Source organism: Chiloscyllium plagiosum, chromosome 22, assembly GCF_004010195.1.
Source record: "Chiloscyllium plagiosum isolate BGI_BamShark_2017 chromosome 22, ASM401019v2, whole genome shotgun sequence".
Classification (NCBI taxonomy): domain Eukaryota; kingdom Metazoa; phylum Chordata; class Chondrichthyes; order Orectolobiformes; family Hemiscylliidae; genus Chiloscyllium; species Chiloscyllium plagiosum.
Genome location: NC_057731.1, coordinates 7,265,813 through 7,291,781, shown reverse-complemented (window position 1 = coordinate 7,291,781; position 25,969 = coordinate 7,265,813). Strand labels below are relative to the sequence as shown.

The following is a 25,969-nucleotide window of genomic DNA, read 5'->3' as shown; positions in this document are numbered from 1 at the left end:
CACGTGCTCAACTGTTCCTCCGTCCCCTGTCCAGCTCAGTCCTGCTACTGCTGTCCTATCTGAAGTGAGGGAGAAACCATTCAAACGTTGAGAAGCAACAAGGCCTTTGGTTGTAGATGGACTCTGTACCGAAATTCCATAACACAACAGAAGGACACTCTCCTGGCAGCAGGTCATTGAACAGATCCTCGAGGAGAAAGTGAGGTCTGCAGATGCTGGAGATCAAAGTTGAAACTTTATTGCTGGAACAGCACAGCAGGTCAGGCAGCATCCAGGGAACAGGAGATTCGACGTTTCGGGCACAGGCCCTTCTTCAGGAATGCACGTGCATTCCTCCCTCCTGAAGAAGGGCCTGTGCCCGAAACCTCTATTCTCCTGTTCCCTGGATGCTGCCTGACCTGCTGTGCTGTTCCAGCAATAAAGTTTCAACATTGAACAGATCCTCTTCAACCGTCTCATCCCTGTGGCTGAGGAACTCCTTCCAGTGTATTGGTGCCCATCAAGAGACACCACCAATGTGCTGTTGCTGCTGTTCGATGCAGGAAGCAAACACAAAGCACTCTACGTGATTCTCCTTTCACTACACGAAAGCCTATGTCACTGTTAGGAATTGTGAAGTATCCCCATCAGAAACTCATCACCAATCTCTGCCTCCTCCATGACATGTAATCAGCGATGTTCATCAATGGAACCACAATAGCTCAGTGGAGACAAGGTTCAATCTATGGACTCAATCGTCAGCATTGCTGCCTCACGGCACCAGGAACCTGGGTTCAATTCCACCTTCGGGCGACTGTCCATGTGGAATTTGCACATTCTCCCCCATGTCTGCGTGGATTTCCTCCCACTGTCCAAAGAGATGCAGGTCAGGTGGATTGGCCAAGCTAAATGACCCATAGTGTCCAGGCATGTGCAGGCTAGGTGGCTTAGCCATGGGAAATGTAGGGTTATAGGTATAGGATTGGGGAGGGGATGTGGGTGCAGATGGACTGCTCTTCAGTGCAGACTCAATGGGCCGAATGGCCTGCTTCTGCACTTTAGGCATTCTGTGGAGCCAGGCAATGACACCGTCTTCTCCATTTTCCTCAATGCAATCCTGCATCTCACCTCCAGGCAGATCAAAATAATCCACAGGATAGATGGGAAACTGGTCACCAACCCATCTCCCAGCCAACGGTGAAGCCACTCCAACCTCAGTCACTGAGCTTCACTGTGCAGGTGACTCCCTGTCTGCGCTCCCTCATTCAGAAACTGAGTGCTGGGTCATGTGTCCACTCCTTTACTGAAGCAAATGGGAAGCTGGACCTCCCACCTTTCCAAGATGGGAAACTAAGGTGCTCTCCCAACCAGCTCCGGCAGCACAGCACCACATCCTTCATCAAATAGGACCAACTGCAAGATCCTGGAAACAGGAAATCACTTTCCGAAGCTCCTCTTCTCAACAGAGGCGTCGATGGTGAAACTCATCACTGCCTCTAACCTCCCTCAGCTGGCTTTATCAAATAGGGAAGAGGAATACTTGAAGATCAGGAGCTTAAACTAGGGACTGAGGTTGTAGTTTACTGGGCAGTAGTGATACCAGTGCTCCTAGATGTTATGGAGACTTTGGCAACCCTCAGCAGGCTCTTCAAAACCCTGGAGATGCACCATCATGCTGCCTTTATATGATTCACCCAATCCAGCAGCAAGAAAGACAGTCCAAAAGCAGTCTTCTTGTCATCAAGAGCTTTGGATTTGGTTTGGTTTGGTTCCTTTATCTTTCCCTCTTGTGGGAAAATACGCAGCCTGTATGTGAGGCCTGTCCTGTTGAAAGACCACCCATGGTTCTGTTCCACATTTTCCCGTGAATCTTTGGTTCAATTTTACTGTCGAAATTAAACCTCTTCCAATTTGACATGTTCTACCTTGGATTGTATGTTGCTCTTTTTAAGGGAAGATTTAACCAAAGGGAACAGCTGCTATCTTTGCAGATAATATAACCCCTCACTGCATGCCAGCAGAATAAATTAACAATAGCTGTGATAATAAGCAGCTATATGATATAGTTATAAAGTACTTGATGGGCTGAATGGCTATTTCTACATCCCAACACTTCTGTCCCTCTGTAGTGCAATAAAATACCTCAGTGATTCATAGGAACCGTAACATAGTGGGTTTTGAGGAGTATCTTGAAGTGGATGGTGAATTAGAAAAGACAAGGGGCATAGGGAGGGTACTCCAGCTTCTGAGGTGAGGCGCAACCACCAACAGTGGAGCAATTAAAATCCGGGACAAGAAAGCTAGAATTCATTAAATGGAAATATCTCCAAGTCTGGTGCAGATGGAGGAGATAACAGGGATAGAGAAAGTGTGGCAATAAGCAGATTTGCAAACAAGGGTAAGAAGTTTAATGTTGAGGTGTTGTTGAACAGAGAGTCAATGGAGATCAGCAAGGTGGTGGGGGTGGATGAGATGTGATATGAGGTGTGTCATGAGTGGCAATGTTTACCGAAGGCAGAATATGGCAGATTGCCAGGACTGCATTGAAATGGTCAGGTCTGGAGATAACTAAGGCACAAATGTGGGTTTCAGCAATAAGCGAGCCCGAGATAGACTAAGTCAGGAGATGTTATATCGAGAGCTAGGGAACAAGTACAGAATATAAATAGTTTGCGAATAACTGGGAGTGCTGTCCTCAGATGAACAGAAGCCTGGCAGATGCCTTGGAATTTCCTAATGGACTCCAGTTTGTGAAATCAGATGCTTTCAATGTGCCACGTATTGAGAAAGATGATCTCACTTTTGAGTAACAGCTACAGTCCAATGTTCCCTGGAAGCTGCCCACTGCATAGCCGCTCTGAGGTTCCACACACACCCATCACCATGCTGACACATTGCCTCTCACCTCTGGAAGCTGCTGTGTACTGCCCTATGAGGTTCCTGCAGCAGAACTGCCGTGCTTACCTGGTCTGGCCTACATGTGACTCCAAGCCCACAGCAATGTGGTTGACTCTCAACTGCCCTCTGGGCAATTAGGGATGAACAATAAATTAGCCAGCCTAAGGTTAGAAAACCACACTCCAAATTATCTTCCAGTGTCACTGGCATTTAGCATATGGGAGGGAAACAAACGAGCTGTGAATTTGTGAATGGGACTTCAGTCTGGGTGTTTAACCGGGACGGTGGCACAGTGGTTAGCACTGCTGCCTCACAGCGCCAGAGACCCGGGTTCAATTCCCGCCTCAGGCGACTGACTGTGTGGAGTATGCACGTTCTCCCCATGTCTGCGTGGGTTTCCTCCGGGTGCTCCGGTTTCCTCCCACAGTCCAAAGATGTGCAGGTCAGGTGAATTGGTCATGCTAAATTGCCCGTAGTGTTAGGTAAGGAGTAAATGTAGGGGTATGGGTGGGTTGCGCTTCGGCGGGTCGGTGTGGACTTGTTGGGCCGAAGGGCCTGCTTCCACACTGTAATGTAATCTAATCTAATCTAATCTAGCCAGCGTCACCCTCATCCCGTGAATGAATTTAAAAAAAAATAATAATTAGAAGGAACATGGGTGTAGAACCTCTGGTCAGAGGTTTATGGCTCCCCAAGTAGTTTAATTATTCTAAGCTGCTGTTTTCAGTTTTCTGCTTCAGCCAAGATACTTGGGCATTGATAAAAAGACTAAATGACAGTAGTTTGCTGATGACATGACACAGTGTACATGAATTGCGCCACCATTGAATTCCCTTTGTATATCCCAGTTAAACACCCAGACTGAAGTCCCATTCACAAGTTCACAGCTCGTTTGTTTCCCTCCCATATGCTAAATGCCAGTGACACTGGAAGATAATTTGGAGTGTGGTTTTCTAACCTTAGGCCTTGAGTTTTGATGAAATATGCGAACCAATTTCCCCGGGCACGCCACACATTGAATCAGAGGAGATGTTACTTGGCACTGTGGAAAATTCTTCTATGGGATGTTGTTATCTGTCCCCAATTCCCTCAAACAGACCGACTCGCTCGAGCATTTCAGAGAGCAGTCAAGAGTCAACCATATTGCTGCGGGTCTGGAGTCACATGTAGGCCAGACCAGTTAAGGATGGCAGATTTCCTTCCCTAAAGGACATGGGTGAACCAGCTAGATTTCTGGGACAGTTCATAGGCAGATGGCACCTTTAATAAATCATGTTTATGATTCTGGACTTTTTTCATGAATTGAATTTTAATTACATCAGCTGTACGGCGAGATTTGTGTCCTAAGCACATCAACCCTGGTCCTCTGTGATACTCATCCAGCGACAAAACCACTATGTCACCGTCTCCCTTTAATGGCAGCAACAACAAGGTCTATTTCTATAGCACCTTCAACATCCCAAGGTGCTTCACAGGAGCATTATAAACTAAATCTGACTGCGGGCCATGTAAGGAGACGTGAGGACAGATGACTGATAGCCTGACCAAAGTTTAATGTTTTAAGGAGGAAAGCTGAGTCCAGATGTATTCCAAATATTGGGTTGTACATAGCTAAGTGATAGTGACCAGTGTTGGAGCAGTTAAAAGCCTGTGCTTGCTGCTGGTCACGTGGTTATACATGTTCTCTAGAGTCCCATCCATTTTGCCCCGCCATTTTCAGGCAGTTAGACCCTCCACTAATGTCCTTGTTGTACATCCACCATCCATCCGACTGACTACTCCTCTTCAGATCCCTCACCGCCTCACTTCCTGCTCCCTCCTAAGCCCTCACCTCCCTTGCTCCCCCTCCCTTTTGATCTTTAGCGGGAGTGAATGGCCCAGTAGTACGATCACTAGATTATTTATCTCATGACCCAGGTAATGATTTGGGATCTGGGTTCGAATCCTATCAGAGCAGATGGTGAAATATGAATTCAATTTAAAAAGGAATGTGGAGTTAAGAGTCAAATTATGACCATTGTTGATTGTTGGAAAATTCCATCTGGTTCACTAATGTCCTTTAGGAAAGGAAACTGCCATCCTTACCTGGTCTGGCCTACATGTGACTCCAGACCTACAACAGAGAGGTTGACTCTTAACTGCTATCTAAGGTTGGGCAATAAATCCTGTGAATGAATATTTTAAAAAAAAGCCCTTGCTCCTCTCGCCCCTCTCATCATAGCCTCCCTCACCCACACGCTCTGACCTGCTCTAGGCCCTGAGCAGCATTTCACGAACAACGATTGAGGTGGCAAGGGTTTGGGATTGGGGGCTGGCAGCGAACAAGATTGTGAATGATTGGTCACTAGGTCACAGTGTGTTGGCAAGGGGCATGCCAAGGTGTTGGGTAACTGGGAGACGGCAAAGGTAATGAATGGGATGACGAAGTTGGGAAGGATGGCATGGGAGGAAGACGAGGCAAGCATTAGTGGAATGCAGAAATCTGTCAGGGTTGTGGGGCTGGAGCAGATTACAAAGTTGGGAGAGTTGAATACAAGGAGAGAGTAGTCAAGAGAGTGGTGCTTGGAAAGCACAGCAGGTCAGGCAGTATCTGAGGAGCAGGAGAATCGACATTTTGAGCATAAGCCCTTCATCAGGGGTGAGGCTGGAACATTGATCCTCGGATGCTGCCTGACCTGCTGTGCTTTTCCAGCACCACATTCTCGACTCTGATCTCCAGCATCTGCAATCCACACTTTCTCCCACAAGGATGGAATATTCAAATGAAGGAACTGCTGAACTAGGAGCCAATATAGGTCAGTGAAAATGATAGCTAGGGACTTGAGTTCATAATGGGGACCATAGACAATGATTTCCGTCTTTTTAATATTTAATCGGAGGAAATTTTTATTCATCCGGGTACCGGATTTCAAACTAAGAGTGTGATAATCTAGCAATAGTGGGTTTGTAGAAAGAGATGGGTAGAGTTAGGTGTGCCTGTGAGACACTATTTTTTGTCTAGGAACAACCATGTAGATAAAAAATAGGAGGGACACCAGAGTTATTGAGTGGGAAGAGAATCAACAGAATGAATATAATTAATCCCCATGACATAGCTTAGAGGAAAGACATACATTGTAAACATCTTTCTTTCATTCTCATGAACGTTCTCGAAGTAAATCACTTACTCTCTTGGAGCTGTTTTCTCTTTCTGGTGTCTGTATCTATCCGGATCCAGAACCATCTATGTATTTTCTATGGATTGTTAGCTTGGTTTTAATCTGTTTATCATTTTATGAATTAAGTTTTCAGATCAGGCAGCCTAGTCGATGGAACTTGAGCAAATCAAAAAGCACTCTGTGACATATTGTCATGTTTGTGACTTGCAGCCTGGGTAATTTTTCCAAGACATGTCTGCAACAATATCTTGCTACCTTCATAAAGCCTACGATAGCCCAGCACTTATTGGAATCATAGAATCCCTGCAGTGTGGAAACAGGCCCTTCGGCCCAACAAGTCCACACCGATCCTCTGAAAAGTAACTCACCCAGACTCATTCCCCTACTCTGTTGTTCTCCACTTCCCCAGACTAATGCACCTAACCTTGAACACTATGGGCAATTTAGCATGGCCAATTCACCTAACTTGTACATCTTTGGGATGTGGGAGGAAACCAGAGTACCTGGAGGAAACCCACACGGACACGAACCCGGGTCCCTGTCGCTGTGAGGCAGCAGTGCTAGCCACTGAGCCACCATGCCACTTGTCTATCACTAATGGACAAGTCTTGACTTGGCAGTCGACTGTTTGGAAAAAGAAAGGTGCAGTTAACAATCACTTAGTGTTAACATAGTGAAACATCCCAAAGGCTTCATGTTTAGAAAATGAACGGAAAACCAACAAAGGGCAGCCAAAGGCTTAAACTTATGAAGATAGAAGCAGAGGCATTTAGACAGATCTATAGAATATGAGGCCTAGGCAGTGGAAAACCTGGCTTCTGTTTATGGCAGAGATTCAGAAAGGGAGAGGCAGGGAGATAGCCACAGGAGTTGTATGGGTAGGGAGAGTGTGAGGACATAAAAGGACTTAAATACACGGGGTAACACTTTTACATTCGGAAGTAAAGGTGGTAACTCTGTGAAGGAACTTGGGACTGCCCCAAGATTGGCACCTTATGCCATGGGAGCTCTATTAGAAAGTCTTCAACTCGCTCACCCTGCCCAACCCTTGTCAGTCTTTGACATATCGGATTGTGGGCTTTTTTTGTGTGTGACGTCTCTGGCTGTTGAGGTCCAGGTGAAGGCCTGGAGTGGATGAAACCCCCAAAAATGAATTATACAAGTTAGTGACGAGCTGCTGCTAAACTGGACATCTGAGTTGCTGTGTGCTTTCATACGCATATTCTTTCCTTTCTACATTTAGTTTTCACCTGCTTTGTTTTCTAAAACTGCTTGAACTTAAATGGGAGCGGTTTACCTGTTGGTGATAGTTACTCAGGTTTCCGTGAATACTGTCACTGTGAATTGACCATTGTCTAAAGTTGGCCACCGGAGTGAGTTAAAGATTATTTTGCAGTCTCCGATTTTTGTTTCATAGATTCTGAAAACATTGCACAAAATGACCAACGGTGCAATGTTTGAACTTTGTGCAGCAGCTGCACAGACTGGTATCTGGTACGAGTCGACACTGTAGATAGTACACAAGCACTGAAGATACAGCTTGTTCCCCTGGGACATTGTGTAATGATCACTTGTGGTTGCACAGTAACCAATGTTTTCCTTATCAAAGCAGCTTTATCTTGTTTGCAGTGAAGCAGACCCCTGTCGTACTTTGGTGAATGGGACTACACAGTTTGGACTGACTTTCACTTTACCTCTCTTGAACTAATTGATGGACTTGAGTGGAGGGGAGGGAGGAATATAAATGTCATTGCCTGATTTCAGTCAAGTGGCTAGAGCTGCGATTGTCAAGGTTTCCAAGCACAGGGTCAGCACAAATGCCCAGCATCACTTGAAAGCAGATTATCACGAGGCTGTCTGTGAGGGGCTTGCTGTGCACACATGGGGTGCATAATGTCAGCACACATGAAAGGTGCAATATCACGGCGAGTGTTGTTTCTCGTAGCTCAAAGTGTTAAGAAGGAAGCCTGTCATTTCCCTCGAGGTCGACACGATCTTGCTAACCCGACCCCTCTGTAAGGTCAGCAGCAGCCTCAAGTTCACATTCGAAACAGCTCAGATCAGGGAGATTGCTCTCCCCTCTGGAGGCCCTAAGCAATGAACGAAACGGGATAGGCCAGATTCAACAGCACATCATCGTGGCAACAAAACTTCGGAGGAACAGACCCCGGCCTACCCAGGAGCTGGAGATCAGCTAGTCCTTCACATGCTGTTGTCATAGCAACATGTGCGCAAAGACATAAACAAAGCTGTTTTCAAATACTTGCCATTAATAGTAACCAGATGCCTGTAGGTTCAGTCTGGTCAATATAACTAGAGCAGAGAATTTCATTTGTTTTAAAGCTGGATTCTCCATCATTTCAACATGATGTCACCTAGAATTGGTTCCTGTACAAGTCATATGGGAAAGTTTCCCTGTTATGCTTGTGCAGTATCATTAACGTCTGCTTGTGATGGTTCGAAGCTGGATCCTGCACCAAAAAATTGAATTTTCCAGTAGTTTGATTGTATGTTATCAACCTGTCCAGAGATGTAATGACAACCCCTGCAGCAGGTTGGACTTAAACCTAGGCCTCACACCTCAAGAGGTATGGACTGTAATACTGCCCCACAAGAGCCCTTATCCAATAATATTTAGTGAAGCGAGGTACATAATACAACAAAGTAGAAATTATTTGGCAAAATGTATCAATAGTCAGATCATTTGAGTTAAGTGACTTTGAATTGAATGCTTTCCAAACAGCCTTTAACGTTATTGGTGATGAAAATAAGAACTTCTCCACTTGTGAGGTCCAAGACATGTGCGAAGTAGAAGCAGGAGTTGGACTCTTCAACTCTTCAAGACAATGTTGCAAGTCGAGATGAGAATTTTCTTCTCTTGATTCTTGGGAATTCTCCACCTGAGGAGAAAGCGAGGACTGCAGATGCTGAAGATCAAAGTCAAAGAGTGTGATGCTGGAAAAGCACAGTCAGTCAGGCAACATCCGAGAAGCAGGAGAATCGATGTTTCAGGCATAAGCCCTTTATCAACAAGGGACAGAACCCCCCTCTCCCCACCCCAGTCCTCACCTTACACCCCACTAACCTTTGGATACACTGCATCAACCTTCACCATTTCCATCGCCTACAAACAGACCCCACCACCAGGGATATATTTCCCTCCCCACCCCTATCAGCGTTCGGAGAGACCATTCCCTCCATGACTCCCTTGTCAGGTCCACACACCCCCACCAACCCACCCTCCCCTCCCAGGCCCTTCTCCTGACATCGCAAGAAGTGCAAAACCTGTACCCACATCTCCTCCCTCACCTCCATCCAAGGCCTCAAAGGATCCTTCCACATCTGACAGAAATTTGCCTGTACTTCCATACACATCATCTACTGCATCCATTGCACCCAATGTCATCTCTTCTACATCGGGGAGACAGGATGCCAACTTGTGGATCGTTTCAGCTCTGGTACACCTGCACTGACCAACCTCACCGCCCTGTGGCTGAACACTTCAACTCCCCCTCCCACTCCACCAAGGACATGCAGGTCCTGGGCATCCTCCATTGCCAAACCCTAACATCCGATGCCTGGAGTAAGAACGCCTCATCTTCCATCTTGGGACCCTGCAACTACACAGGATCAATGTGGATTTCACCAGTTTTCCCAGTTCCTCTCCCCCCACCTTATCGCAGTCCCAACCTTCCAACTTGGCACCACCCTCTTGAACGGTCCTACCTGTCCATCTTCCATCCCACCTATCTGCTCCACCCTCCTTTCCGACCTATCACTTTCACCCCCACCTTCATCTACCTATCACATCCCAATTTCCTTTTTCCCCCCCCCCATCCCCACCCTCTTCCCATTTGTCTCTCAGCCCCTTGGCCCACAAGCCTCATTCCTGGTGAAGGCCTTATGCCTGAAACTTCGATTCTCCAGCTCCTCTGATATTGTCTGACCTGCTGTGTTTTTCCAGCACCACACTCTTCAATTCTCCACTCCCAAATAGGTGCTCCATCATTGAATATATTTGAAGCTGAGATTGATACTGTCTCAGGGAAATGAGGGACCTGCATAGAGGATAGGAAAGTCCAGTCGAAGCTTGAGATTGGCCATGATCATGTTGGATGGTGGAACAAGCCCAACCCAACCCAACCCAACCCAAACCAGCCCAAACCAGTCCAACCCAGCACCAGCCCAGCCCAACCCAACCCAGCCCAAGGTATACGCCAGTTCCTATTTCTTATACTCTTAAGATAATTAAGCTGATTGTCCACTTCCACACCACCTTTCCACATTATTCCCATATCCCTTGGTTCTTTATTATCCAAAAATCCATTACTCTCTGCCTTGAATGTGCTCAGTGATGAAGATCAAGATTTCTAGGATTGACAACATTTTATTTGAAGAAATTGCTCGTCTCATCCCTAAATGGCCCCTATCTGGAGACTTGGATCTAGATTATGCAGCGTAAGCGATCCTTCCTGCATCCGCACTGTCAAGTTTCTCAGGAATTTTGGATTGTTCAATGCAAACAATCATCTAAATTCCAAAGAATATAGACCCAGTCCACTCAATCTAACCACCATTGGACAATTCCTTCATCCCAGGAATTGTAGAATCCCTACAGTGTGGAAGCTGGCCATTCGGCCCATCGAGTCCACGCTGACTTCTGAAGAGCATGTTACCCATACTCAACCTTGCATTTCCCATGGCTACACATCCCTGAACACTTATGGACAATTTAGCATGGCCGATCCACCTAATCTAAACATCTTTGGACTGTGGGAGGAAACCAGAGCACTCTGAGGAAACCCAGCAGACATAGGGAGAATAAAGGGAGATGGTTATGGATGTTAGAGCTCAGTCATCTCAGCTCCAGGACATCTCTGCACGTGTTCCTCAGGGTGAGTGTCCTAATCCCAACCATCTTCAGCTGTTTCTTCATAAGGTCAGAAATGGGGATGTTGCTAATAGTTTCACAGTGTTCAGCACCACTTGCGCATCCTCCAATATTGAAGCAGTTTGTTTCCTTAGCAAGGCCTAAACAATATCCAGATTTAGCTGATGAATAGCAAGAAATATTTGCACCACTCAAGTGCCAGGTATCGACCGTCTGCAGCAAGAGTGATTCTCACCATTGTTTTTTTTACCTTCAGTGACATTACTATCACTGAAACTCCCAGTATTAAATTCCTGGGGGTTAACATTGACCAGAAAGTGAACTGGACCAGCCACGTGAACACAGTGGCTACAAGAGTAGGCTAAGTTAGGAATCCTGTAGTAGGTAACATCTGACTCCCAAAGGCTAACCACCATCTCTAAGGCACAATCAGGAGTGTGATGGTACACTCCCTACAATTGCAGATCCAAGAACACTGAAGAAGCTCGACACTACCCAGGGCAAAACAGCGGCTTCATTGGCACCACATCTAGAAACATTGACTCCATCCTCTACTAAAGTGGCAGTGTTTACTATCCACAAGATACTCTGCAGCGAATCATCAAAGCCCCTCAGCAGCAAGTTCTAAATCCTGACCTCTTCCCACCTAGAAGGGCAGGCCCAGCAGAGACATGAGAACACCCACCAACTTTAATACATCTCCAGGTAAAAACCACCCTGACTTCGAAATGTATCACAATTCTTTCACTGTTGCTGGATGGGAATGTTGGAGCTTCTCCCAGCGCTGTTGGTGTTCCTACAGGTTCAAGAAAGTAGCTAACCTTCACCTCTTTAAGGGAAGCTAAAGACTGCTGGCCTTGCTAGTGATGCTTATGTCCCAGGAAACAATATGAAAAGTGTCCAGCCTATTGTGCTGCCTGGCTCCTCTGGGATTACTTATTCAGTGAATCATACAGCACAGATACAGACCCTTCGGTTCAACCATTTCATAATCCCAAACTAAACTAGTCCCACCTCTGGCCCATATCCCTCCAAAGATTGCAGCGTGCTGTTGTACAGAGGAACTTAGGAGTGCTTGTACGTGAATCGTAAGTGTTTTGCAGGCGCAACAGGTAATCAGGAAGGTAAACGGAATATTGGCTTTCATTGCTGGAGGGATTGAATTTAAGAGCAAGGAGGTTCTGCTGCAATTGTACAAGGTTTGGGTGAAGCCATACCAGATTGGAGAAAGGAAGGGCTGCAGATGCTGGAGATCAAAGTCAAGAGGTGTGGTGCTTGAAAAGCACAGCCAGTCAGGCAGTTTTCTGAGGAGCCGGAGAGTTGACGTTTCGAGCATGAACTCTTCATCAGGAATGATGAAAAGCTTATGCTCGAAAAATCGACTGGCCTGCTCTTCGGATGCCACCTGACTGACTGTGCTTTTCAAGCACCACACTTTTTGACTTTGATCTCCAGCATCTGCAGCCCTTCCTTTCACCAATCTGGAGTATTGTGCGCAGTTCTGGTCTCCTTACTTGAGGAAGGATACATTGGCTTTGGAGGTGGTGCAGAGGAGGTTCATCAGGTTGGTTCCGAAGATGAGGGGGTTACCCTATGAGGAAAGGTTGAGCCGCCTGGGAATGTACTCGCTAGAATTTAGAAGAAAGATAGGCAATCTTATAGGAACATATAAAATTATGAAAGGGATGGATAAGATAGAGGCAGGCAAGTTGTTGCCGCTGTTGGGTGAGACTAGGATAGGGGACATGGCTTCCAGATTCGGGGGAATAGATTTAGGACAGAGACAAGGAGGAACTGCTTTTCCCAGAGATGAGTGAATCTATGGAATTCTCTGCCCAAGGAAGCAACAGAATCAGCTTAATTAAATATTTAATATTTAAGATGGGTTTTTGCATGGTCGGGGAATTAAGGGTTATGGGGATAATGCAGGGTGGAGGAGCTGAGATGATGGATAGATCAGCAATGATCTTATTGAATGGCAGAACAGGCTTGAGGGGCCAAATGACCTACTCTTGCTTGTATTATTATGAAAGCTTTCCTATTCATGTATTTATCGAAATGTCTTTTAAACCTTGTAACTATACTCACATCCACCACTTCCTCAATCCACATGCAAAGCATCCTCTGTGTAGAACATTTGCCTTTTGTGTCTTTTTTGAATCTCCCCTCTCAACCTAAAAATATGCCTCTTGGTCTTGAAATCCACCACCCTAGGGAAAAGGCACCTACCATTTACTGTATCAATACCCCCCATGATGTTATAAACTTCTATAAGGTTACCTCTTAACTTCCTACACTCTAGTGAGAAAAGTCCCAACCTATCCAGCCTGTCTTTATAACCAAATCCTTTCATACCCCGGTAAATCTTTTCCGAACTCCCTCTAGTTTCATAATATCCTTCCTACAGCAGGACAATCAGAACTGGATCTTGGAAAGGCATATATTTCAATGTCAGGAAAACACCGGCAAGTCCTCAGAGTCTGTCACTGAGTCTGTCAGTTCTTAGGCAATCAAGGAAAAAAAATCCGAAACTTATTGAAAATCAGCGTTGTTTGCAAAGGTTCCAGCAGATTTCACATTGCCTTAAATTGAAAAGGCCAGCAGCTTGCTGTTTCCCTCACTGGTGTGATGGGTTTGATTGTGTGACTGTCACTGCTTCCACGTTACCAAGAAAGGTGGCCTACCGTGCTTACATTGTAAAAGTTTGTGAGAAGATTTGGAAGCTGGAACTGACAACCGGAAGGGGCAGATACAAATCACTATAAATGCCAGAGGAAACATCACAGAAGCGCTTCACAGGAGGCTCCCAAGCACTGAGGATGTCACCTAGACAGGGGACGAAACGTCTGCAACACAAATTCCCAGCTCGGCGAACAGAATTACATTGTAAAAGGCAGCAGCTCAGGTTAACCCGCATCACTGTAATATACAATCATACAATTCGTGCATTCCCAGTATTTTGAGTTGTCTTGTTTGAATAGCAGATGGGATTGAAATAGGGATATAATCCCAATTAACCTAACACTTGTTTTGTAGATGAGCTGAAAGACACACACAGTTATTTACCACAGTGTTATCATATCAAGAGAGTACTCCAGAAAACCTTATCTAATTGGCCAATAAAAGTGACAAAATGTGAAAATAGCAGAAAAGGATTGATCCTCCACTCATTATTTTCTTTATTTTTAGTATCATCCCATTAAAATTTGGCTATCTTAACAATGTATTTATTATTAGTTAAATGATAACTCAGCACCACCCCAGTCTCAGTCCCTCCGGCTCATGATCCCTCCCCGCAGACCCACACAGATGTGTTCTCTCTCTCTCTCTCTCTCACTCACTCACCCACCCACCCTTGGACAGGCACACTCATCCATGCGCCATGTAGAAATTATTAACTGCATTTTAAAAGCCACATACAAGAATGATCACTTTGCAGACAAAATGTCAGGCTCATAAAACTTGCCTTTGAGTCTAATCTGCTCTTTAATACAATTCACCTTTATTGGAAAATTGAAATGTCTGTCAGTGCAGTAATGCAGATATTTCAGCTAACTGACTGTTCAAGGGAGGAGTGAAATGTGTTAATCGGGGCAAACACTGACTTGTTCATCCTAAATCAGCAGCGGGTACTACAATACAGACAACCTCAGGAGCAAACCTGAAAGCCATCAGCGTAGCTATTCTGATCTATCTCCAGCCTCCTGGTTTCACATGGTAGTAATCTGGTCTTACTATATGCATTGATTTGTTTCCAGTAGTTGACATTTCAGGTGAGGTGGGAAGATAAAATATGGGAGAGCTGAGCCCAGGAGTTATTGAATCAAAGTGATAAACTGAAAGCCGTCTTCCTCAATGCCAGCCTCCTAAGGATACAATCACAGGGACAGAGTTTTGGAGGTTGATATCCTGGATCTCCAAAAGGAGCTGTAGAGAATCTTACTAAAATGGATAGAATGAGGGCAATGAAAATGTTAATGAACAGAAGGAGAGTGTGCAAAGTTGTCTGGAGCAGATAGTGATGTTGAAAGATGCATCGGTGAGTTCTACCATCGGTTTTCTTACTTTTGCTTTATCCATAGGTTATGTGGGTCTCTGATAACATCAGCCTTTACTGCTCTCCCTAATTGCTCCTGAGAAGGTGGTGATGAGCTGCTGCCTTGTATTCAACTGAAATAACTTATCCAACCATTTCAGGGGGCCGCCCATCACATTACAGTTGGTCTGGAATCATGAATAGGCCAATGTGGACAAGGACAACAGATTTCCTTTCCTAAAGCACGGGGTGAACTGAATGGATTTTAAAGATATGACGATCCAGTAGCTTCACAACTGATGATGTTAGCCTTTTGTTCCAGATTTATTTATTTATTCTCCAGTGTAGGTTTCTGAAATATTCCTCGAACTCTTTGGATTACAGGTCCCAGAGCATAAGCACCTACCTATGTGTAAAAACAAAACATACTGACCTCTACTGGGTGTTAGACAGTCAGTAGGTATATGTTGGAAATGATACATTTTCAAACTGCAGCATGATTAGGTGAGCTGATATTGGCCACAATGGCAGAAGAAATTGAATGATGCTCTGCGCTAAGTATCGAGAACAGCCAAGGGCCTGATCCCAGCATCAGGAGAGTACTGTTAGCGAAAGAAACTGGAGCTGTAGAGTCCTGGATAGCTGACTGAGTTGAGGCTCTATAATGCACCAAAGTAAACCACAATACTAGGTCAGAGTAGCCTCAGTTCAACAGGATAAAGAAAATGTTAAGATTGTCACCCATGGAATGGACTCCAGGTAGAACTGTGCAGGTCATGACCCTTCATTATTAAAGAGGTAGTCAGTTAACTGTGATAGGGGAATTGTAGGCTTTGGACACATAGACAACCTTGTTTCTCTCAACTGAACCTTGTGAAATTGACTCTGACTGTAATTTTATTTTATAAAACTTTCACTGAGTTGAGCCACATTCATCTGCATTTACGGTAAAATTCATTTTCCAAAAAGTGATGTTAACATATATATAAATTATACATCCTCATCAAATTTCCCACTTGGCATCAGTAGACCAAGCCCAATGAAAAGTATTTTTGGCAGTGAATATATCTCAGATAGCTCCGACGGTTCTTCTGGGACCCAGTATTTAAAAGGGGAACAACACTGATGAATTATGGTCATTTCCTGCATGAAGATTCTTTGAGTAACTCTTCATTAACTGCAAGGCCTGACCATAGGAAGTGCTGGCAACAGACAATAATGCTCCAATCCACAGAGATCAACAAGAGATTTCCAACGCTAAAGTACTTGCCAAGATCCTAGTAATGAGCGGGCAAGAAGCCACAAATTAGCTTGTATGTCAAATACAGTCTCCTCCAAGTACACAGTCAATACGTGATAAATTATGACAATTAGTTAGACCCTTAAGTTGCAGTTTGGAGATTCTGACTTTGCTGGGAAGAAGACGTTGATCTTCTTCTGCAAGGACTGTTTGTGGAATATTGAAATAAAATCCTTTAGGAATAATTCAATATCACATTTCTGACTCTCAGACTTTGGCTCTTCAACAATTATTCTCCTGACATGAGTGTAAATAGTGCTAATGACAATTCACATTGCTCCACAACTCACTCCCTGCTCCAAATTAAATCATTCTTTACTTCAGCAATAATCATACAACATAGAACAGTATAGCACAGTCCAGACCCTTCAGTCCTCAATGTTGTGCCAACTTTTATCCTGTTCTAAGATCACACTAACCTATATACCCTTTGTTTTAGTACCTTCCATGTGCCTATCTAAGAGTCACTTAAATGCCCCTAATGCATTCCACCCATCCACCACTCTCTGTGTAAGGAACCGACCTCTGATGTCTCCCCTAAACCTTCTTCAAATCACCTTAAAATTATGCTTCTTCGTGATAACCATTTCCAACCTAGGAAAAAGTCTGTGGCAAACCACTCTATCTATGCCTCTCCTTGTCTTACACACCTTTATCAAGTCACCTCGCATCCTTTGCTTCAAAAGAAAAGCCCTAGCTCCCTCACCCATTCTTCATAAGACATGCCCCCTAGTCCAGGCAGCAACCTGATAACTCTCCTCTTCACTCTCTCTAAAGCTTCCACATCCTGCCTACAATGAGATGACCAAAACTGAACACAATATTCCAAGTGTGATCTATTTAGGGCTCTGTAGAGCTGCAGCATAACCTCACGGCTCTTAAACTCAATTTCCCTGCTAATGAAAGCCAACACACCAAATGCCTTCTTAACAATCCTATTAACCTGGGTGGCAGCTTTCAGGGATCTATGGACGTGGACTCCAAGATCCTTCTGTTCCTCCACACTGCCAAGAATCCTGCCTTTAACCCTGTATTCTGCATTCATGTTCAACCTTCCAAAGTGAATCACTTCACAGTTTTCCAAGTTGACCTCCATCTGCCACTTCTCAGCCCAGCTCTGCATCCTGTCAATGTCCTGTTGCAACGTACAACAGCCCTCCACATTATCCACCACTCTACCAACCTTTGTGTCATCGGCAAACGTACTAACCCACCCTTCCACATCTTCATCCAAGCCTTTTATAACAATACTCATTCGTGCTCCTTGCCTTGCTCCAGTGATTGCTAACACTCTTTGTGGTTTAGAGTCATACAGCATGGAAAGAAACACTTGGTCCAACCAGTCCCACTGGACCCTAATCCCAAACTAAACTAGTCCCACATGCCTGCACTTGGCCCCATCTCTCTCCAAGCCTTTCTTATTCATGTACTTATCTAAATGTCTTTTAAACAATGTAACTGTATCCCCTCCACCACTTCCTCTGGAAGTTCATTCCACACACGAACCACTTTGTGGGGAAAAGAAAATTACTCCATGTTTTTTTTTATTTTTCTCCTCTGTCCTTAAAAATCTGTCCTGTAGTCTTTCAAGACTAGAGAAAAGGTACCTGCCACTCACCTTATCTATGTATGAGGGATATTCTCAAAAACCAATTGTTTGCCCATCTGCTGTAGGCCTAACCAAAGTAATGTAACCTCAATGAGTGTTAGAATTGTTGACTATTCACTAACAAGTTATTTTCATTATTGTGTTTGTTGACGTAGAAACCTCTTTGGTTCTGTGACTCCAGGTTCAGTTCCGATCCAAATGGCATGTTTCTCATGTTTGGTTTTCTCTTGTGCTTTTGTGCAGATCCCCACATCAAAGTTGGTGGAAAGAAAGAAAACGTGAAGGAAGCAAAAGACAAAATCATGTCCGTTCTAGACACAAAGGTAAAGCAGAGCATCATAATTCACTGACTAATTTCAGTTCTATATGGGGCATAAGCTTCCCTAGTGAGGCCAGGATCCTACTGCCCCTGAGAAGGTAGTGTCAGGTGTAATATCACCTAGTGACAGCATTTTGTTTAGTCAGCTTGATGGTCAGTGCATTGAGCTGTAGATGTAATGAGCGGAGTATTGGTCAGTATAATGAAAATCATTAATAGTCTGTGCATTGGGATCGGTCACGGTCATTGCATTGGGATCGGTCACGGTCGGTGCATTGGGATCGGTAACAGTCATTGCGTTGGGAGCAGTAACGATCATTGCATTGGGATTGGTAACGGTCAGTGTTTGGGATTGGTAACGGTCAGTGCATTGGAATCGGTAATTGTCAGTGCGTTGGGATCGGTAATTGTCAGTGCATTGGGATCAGTAACGGTCAGTGCGTTGGGATCGGTAACAGTCGTTGCGTTGGGAGCAGTAACGATCATTGCATTGGGATTGGTAACGGTCAGTGTTTGGGATTGGTAACGGTCAGTGCATTGGAATCGGTAATTGTCAGTGCGTTGGGATCGGTAATTGTCAGTGCGTTGGGATCAGTAACGGTCTGTACGTTGGATCATTAATGGTCAGTGCATTGGGATCAGTAACGGTCTGTACGTTGGATCATTAATGGTCAGTGCATTGGGATCGGTAACGGTCAGTGCGTTGGGATCGGTAACGGTCTGTGCGTTGGGATCGGTAACAGTCAGTGCTTGGGATCGGTAACGGTCAGTGCATTGGGATCGGTAACGGTCAGTGCATTGGGATCGGTAACGGTCAGTGCATTGGGATCGGTAACAGTCAGTGCATTGGGATCGGTAACAGTCGTGCATTGGGATCGGTAACGGTCAGTGCTTGGGATCGGTAACGGTCAGTGCATTGGGATCAGTAACACTCATTGCATTTGGAGCAGTAACAGTCAGTGCTTGGGATCGGTAACAGTCAGTGCATTGGGATCGGTAACGGTCAGTGAATTGGGATCGGTAACGGTCAGTGAATTGGGATCGGTAACGGTCAGTGCATTGGGATCGGTAACGGTCAGTGCATTGGGATCGGTAACAGTCAGTGCATTGGAAGCAGTAACGCTCATTGCATTGGGAGCAGTTACAGTCAGTGCTTGGGATTGGTAACGGTCAGTGCTTGGGATCGGTAACGGTCAGTGCGTTGGGAGAAGTGACGGTCAGTGCGTTGGGAGCAGTAACAATCATTGCATTGGGAGTGGTAACGGTCAGTGCGTTAGGAACAGTAACGGTCAGTACATTGGATTGGTAACGATCATTGCATTGGGAGCAGTGACGGTCAGTACGTTGGGAACGGTAACGATCATTGCATTGGGAACGGTAACGGTCAGTATGTTGGGAACGGTAACGGTCACTGCATTGGGAACGGTAACGGTCAGTACGTTGGGAACAGTAACGATCACTGCATTGGGAACGGTAACGGTCAGTACGTTGGGAACGGTAACGGTCAGGATGTTGGGAACGGTAACGATCATTGCATTGGGAGTGGTAACGGTCAGTACGTTGGGAACGGTAACGGTCAGTACGTTGGGAACGGTAACGATCAGTGCTTTGGGAACGGTAACAGTCAGTACGTTGGGAACGGTAACGATCAGTGCTTTGGGAACGGTAACGGTCAGTACGTTGGGAACGGTAACGATCAGTGCATTGGGAGCGGTAACGGTCAGTACGTTGGGAACGGTAACGGTCAGTACGTTGGGAACGGTAACGATCATTGCATTGGGAACGGTAACGGTCAGTATGTTGGGAACGGTAACGATCAGTGCATTGGGAACGGTAACGGTCAGTACGTTGGGAACGGTAACGATCAGTGCTTTGGGAACGGTAACAGTCAGTACGTTGGGAACGGTAACGATCATTGCATTGGGAACGGTAACGGTCAGTACGTTGGGAACGGTAACGATCAGTACGTTGGGAACGGTAACGATCATTGCATTGGGAACGGTAACGGTCATTGCATTGGGAACGGTAACGGTCAGTACGTTGGGAACGGTAACGATCAGTACGTTGGGAACGGTAACGGTCATTGCATTGGGAACAGTAACGATCATTGCATTGGGAACGGTAACGGTCAGTACGTTGGGAACGGTAACGGTCAGTACGTTGGGAACGGTAACGGTCAGTACTTTGGGAACGGTAACGATCATTGCATTGGGAACGGTAACGGTCAGTATGTTGGAACGGTAACGATCATTGCATTGGGAACGGTAACGGTCAGTACGTTGGGAACGGTAACGATCATTGCATTGGGAGCGGTAACGGTCAGTACGTTGAGAACGGTAACGATCAGTGCATTGGGAACGGTAACGATCAGTGCATTGGGAACGGTAACGGTCAGTACGTTGGGAACGGTAACGATCATTGCATTGGGAGCGGTAACGGTCAGTGCTTGGGATCGGTAACGGTCAGTACGTTGGGATCGGTAACGATCATTGCATTGGGAGCGGTAACGATCATTGCATTGGGAGCGGTAACGGTCAGTACGTTGGGATCGGTAACGATCATTGCATTGGGAGCGGTAACGGTCAGTGCTTGGGATCGGTAACGGTCAGTGCATTGGGATCGGTAACGGTCAGTACGTTGGGAGCGGTAACGATCATTGCATTGGGAGCGGTAACGGTCAGTGCTTGGGATCGGTAACGGTCAGTACGTTGGGAACAGTAACGATCATTGCATTGGGAGCGGTAACGGTCAGTACGTTGGGAACGGTAACGATCATTGCATTGGGGACGGTAACGGTCAGTACGTTGGGAACGGTAACGGTCAGTGCATTGGGATCGGTAATGGTCAGTGCATTGGGATCGGTAACGGTCAGTGCATTGGGATCGGTAACAGTCAGTGCATTGGGAGAAGTGACGGTCAGTGCGTTGGGAGCAGTAACAATCATTGCATTGGGAGTGGTAACGGTCAGTGCTTGGGATCGGTAATGGTCAGTGCATTGGATTGGTAACGATCATTGCATTGGGAGCGGTAACGGTCATTGCATTGGGAACGGTAACGGTCAGTACGTTGGGAACGGTAACGGTCAGTACGTTGGGAACGGTAACGATCAATGCATTGGGAGCGGTAACGGTCAGTGCATTGGGAGAAGTGACGGTCAGTGCGTTGGGAGCAGTAACAATCATTGCATTGGGAGTGGTAACGGTCAGTGCATTGGGAACAGTAACGGTCAGTACATTGGATTGGTAACGATCATTGCATTGGGAGCGGTAACGGTCATTGCATTGGGAACGGTAACGGTCAGTACGTTGGGAACGGTAACGGTCAGTACGTTGGGAACGGTAACGATCAATGCATTGGGAGCGGTAACGGTCAGTGCTTGGGATCGGTAACGGTCAGTGCTTGAGATCGGTAACGGTCAGTGCTTGGGGTCGGTAACGGTCAGTGCTTGGGGTCGGTAACGATCAGTGCATTGGGAGTGGCAACAGTCAGTGCGTTGGGAGCAGTAACGATCATTGCATTGGGAGCAGTGATGGTCAGTGCGTTGGGACAGTAACGGTCAGTACATTGGGAGCAGTCATGGTTCATGTATTTGATGGATAATAGTCAGTGTACAGAGCTCGGTGATGGCGAGGCACGGAGCCTGGTGACGTGTGGGGCACGTGCGCTCGGTGACTGGTGGGGCACGTGCGCTCGGTGACGGGCGGGCTATGGAGCACGGTCATGGTCATTGTTTGAAGTACTCTATAAATATGCATTTACCTTCACTGCAACAAATGCACATATTAAATACACTCCCTATTTTGCTTGTAATTTTTGCAACGCGCTCTCTCATTTTTCCATTCATCTTTCTATTCTCTTTGTTTCCCAGATACATATGATCCTTCAGCCTATTTGTCCAGTCAGTTAGAGCACATCCATTTTCCCTGAGCTCTCCACATTACTGAAATGGTGTCTCTCTGGTATGGTGTCACCTCTGACTATAGTCCTTGCCCGTACCTCTCCACGATCACTCCATTTTGCCAGACCCCGACCAATGGGTTTTGATCCACACTGGAAGCATATCCGTGGGGATTCAGTACCGTTCCTACTGAACTAATTAAAGCAACCTGACCTTAAGAACCAGTCTTTCCAGTCCGCTGCCATACACTCAGATGTCAGTTTTTTTTCCCCATTTGAACAGTGAAGCATTGTTGAGTAAAGCTGATGCTTGTAATTTATGTTTTGTAATGAAGAAAATCAAGGAGATTGCTGAACTGAGCAGGAACCATCAAATGATGTATGTTTCTCCTCTTGTTATTTGAATAAGAGTAATCGGGTGACCCTGAAGATGGATGTGTCGCACACGGAACACTCCCATGTAATAGGCAAGGGAGGAAACAACATCAAAAAAGTCATGGAGGAGACGGGCTGTCATATTCACTTTCCTGACTCAAACAGGAACAACCAGACGGAGAAAAGTAATCAGGTAATTTGCAAACGTGGCATTTCATGGTTAGTTAAATCACTTTGGGTGAGTTGTCCGTGAGTTGGTTTTTCCTGGATATAATGTCAGGTTTCTCCCTCAGCCCATCTGTAGGCCCAACACCTTGTGATCAAAGCCTGTAGGTTTAATGACAGCTGCTACCTCCACTGTCTCTGCATCTTTTGGAGTGGTCACCAGATGGCCAAATGGCTTTGTAGGTGCCGGTGTCTCACCTGATGTTGAGAACTTTTTTTTTTTCTCCACTAGGGAACGGTATTCTAGTGATACGTTTGTGATATTTAACTTGTGGGACATTCTTCAGAATTATTGTAGCGAGTGTGAGCATGTGACCTGTGCTGCAGCCAAGTGTCAGTTTGGAGAAAGTGAGGACTGCAGATGCTGGAGATCAGAGTCAAAGTTGTGACGCTGGAAAAGCACAGCTGGTCAGGCAGCATCCGAGGAGCAGGAGAGTCAACGTTTCGAGCATAAGCTCTTAATTCCTGATGAAGATCTTATGTCCGAAACATCGATTCTCCTGCTCCTTAGATGCTGCCTGACCGGCTGTGCTTTTCCAGCACCACACTATTTGACAAGTGTGTGTTTAGCTCAGTGGCCTGGACTCTTGCTTCTCAATTCAGACTGCCACAGGTTCAACTCCAGCTCCAGAGACTGGCTTCAGTGTAAACTCTAGCCTTGGCACTCCAAGGTGGCACCACTGACGGTGTAGCACCCCTCCACCACGGATGAAATGTTAAGACAAAAGATTTACAAGGATGTTGCTGAGAGTGGAGGGTTAGAGTTATAAGGCTGGATAGGTTGGGGCTTTATTCTTTTGACCGCGGGAGGCTGAGGGGGTGACCTTTATAATGGTTTATAAAATCATGAGGGGCATGGCTAAGGGGAATAGTTAAGGTCTTTTCCCCAGGATAGGGAAGTCCAAAACTAGATGGCATAGGTTTAAGGAGAGTGGGGAAAGATTTATGTGGGGTCTGTTGGGCAATTTTATCACACACAGGGTGGCACATGTATGGGAATGAGATGCCAGAGGAGTTGGTGAAGGTGGGTACAGTTACCACATTTGAAAGACATTTGGACAGGCACCTGGATAGGAAAGATTTAGAGTAACATGAGTCAATGCAGGCAAATGGGACTAGGTCAGTTTGGGAAATCTGGTCACCATAGACTAGTTGGGCTGAAGGGCCTGTTTCCATGCTGTATGACTCTATGACATACTCAGATGAATATTAGAGATGCGATTGCAATTTTCAGAGAAAGGCAGGCTGTTCTCCCAGTGTCCTAGATGCCAGTTTCATCCTCAATGAACATTTTTAAAAAGGAAAACAAAGATATCTGATCATGCATTCATTTCTCTTCTGTTTGTTGGATCTTACTGTGCGCACACTAACTGTGGAATGAGCCTACAGAGAAGCAGTAATTGCTGTTGAAACGTAATCTGTTGATAAAGTGCCATGAGACATGCTGAGGATGTGTTAATATTCCAAAATTGTGCAAATTCTTTATTTACCAATTAACCGTTTCCATTTTCATAACTTTTGAGATGGAGCAAGTCATTAATGACAATAATAAAGCAAATCCTTCTTGGTTGCTCCCACCTCCTTCACAAACTGTTGTTTCCTCCAGTTAATCAATGAGCAGATTGAAGCCATTGTTACAGCCCCAGCTACAAACTCAGGGACCTCGATTGTCACTTGCTAAGGTTGCACCAGACTTGGTGTCTCACCTTCAGCAGAGCCTCTAACTGCATATCCTTTCCATCACAAAGATGTCATTATCATCAGCTGCCATTTTGAATCATTATAGAATCATTTTGGTGGCACAGTCTCTCACTAGTTAGCACTGCTGCCAAGGACCCGATTTGATTCCAGCCTCGGACAACTGTCTGTGTGGAGTTTGCACACTCTCTCTGTGTCTGCGTGGGTTTCCTCCAGGTGCTCTGGTTTCCTCCCACAGTCCAAAGATGTGCAAATTAGGTGGATTGACCGTGCTAAATTGCCCATAGTGTTCCGGGATGTGTAGGTTAGATGCAAATTTAGGGGAAATGTAAAGTAATAGGGTAGGAGAATGGGTTTGGGTGGGATACTCTTCGGAGGGTCGGTGTGGACTTGTTGGGCCAAATGGCCTGTTCCACACTGTAGGGATTCTATGATATTAGAGAGAGAGACCATACTTTCACCAAACTGATATCCTTAGGAAGGGAGTTTCCCAGAGTTTGGGTGTTCCTCAGATATTTTGTACTAGTGTTCTTATGAACTCATTATCCCTTTAGCTCCCTGTATTTATTTATTAAAGAAATCTAATTTGTACATTATTGGAATTGATTAATGTTTTGCAGTTGATGGTGTTGACAAACTGGGGCTGGCAGGAGGGCTATGGCTGGGTTACATGGGAGGGGACCAGTGAGTACCCGGCACAGACCACCAGAAGTGGTTTTGAAAATGACGTTTCTAATTCATTGCAATGGATATGTTCTGCTTGACAGGTCTCCATAGCAGGACAGCCATCGGGTGTAGAAGCTGCCAGAGGTCGTATTAGAGTAAGTTTCTAACCTGCTTTTACAATTGGTACAGGAGTTCCAGCAGTTGCTGGTGTAACATCTCTCGGACTGATACAGAGCTAGATTCTCTCCTTTCAGTTTTAACCATAAACTCCAGGATAATTCAAAGATCAGGAGTGCTTGGTTGACAGATGGCAACATATTGAAAACAGGTGCTTCGTATATTGAATTTTAAATAAACTACATTTCTTAAGTTTGAATAAAATGTAGAGAATGTATCACACAGCTGCAGTCTTTGGTGACATTTTTGTACATGAAATTGCTGATAGCTAACCTAATTTAGACTTGAAATGGATTGTTCGAAATTGAGGAGCTTCTAAACTGCACATTATTCAATGCTAGGGTTTAGTTACCTGATAAAATGGTTGTTATAAGGAAGCATTTTCAGTGGTGAGCCAGTCATTTTCACAAGAGCTAGTTGTGGAAACGTAAGTAACTGTACCTGGATTTCCTGACATGGCCAATGGAGTTACCTGACATTGGGGAAAGTTTACAACTCTGCATTCCACAGGAATCGTTCCCTCCAGGACAACCTAGTCCCCTCCTCCATCACACCTAACACCTCTCCCATCACACACAGCACCTTCCCATCACACTTAACACCTCTCCCATCACACACAGCACGTTCCTATCACACCTAACACCTCTCCCATCACACACGGCACCTTCCCATCACACCTAACACCTCTCCCATCACACACGGCACCTTCCTATCACACCTAACACCTCTCCCATCACACAC

At 45.5% G+C, this 25,969-nt stretch overlaps 1 protein-coding gene across 4 annotated transcripts in view; it reads left to right on the top strand.

The window, feature by feature from the left end:
* Window positions 1-25,969, top strand: part of LOC122561037 (protein bicaudal C homolog 1-like) — a 272,727-nt gene that overhangs the window by 188,285 nt on the left and 58,473 nt on the right. For all 4 annotated transcript variants that reach the window (XM_043712352.1, XM_043712354.1, XM_043712355.1 and 1 more), the window contains 3 exons: window positions 18,115-18,194; window positions 22,497-22,655; window positions 25,153-25,206. In XM_043712352.1, the coding sequence (XP_043568287.1) occupies window positions 18,115-18,194; window positions 22,497-22,655; window positions 25,153-25,206 (293 nt within the window). The remainder of the gene's footprint in view (window positions 1-18,114; window positions 18,195-22,496; window positions 22,656-25,152; window positions 25,207-25,969) is intronic.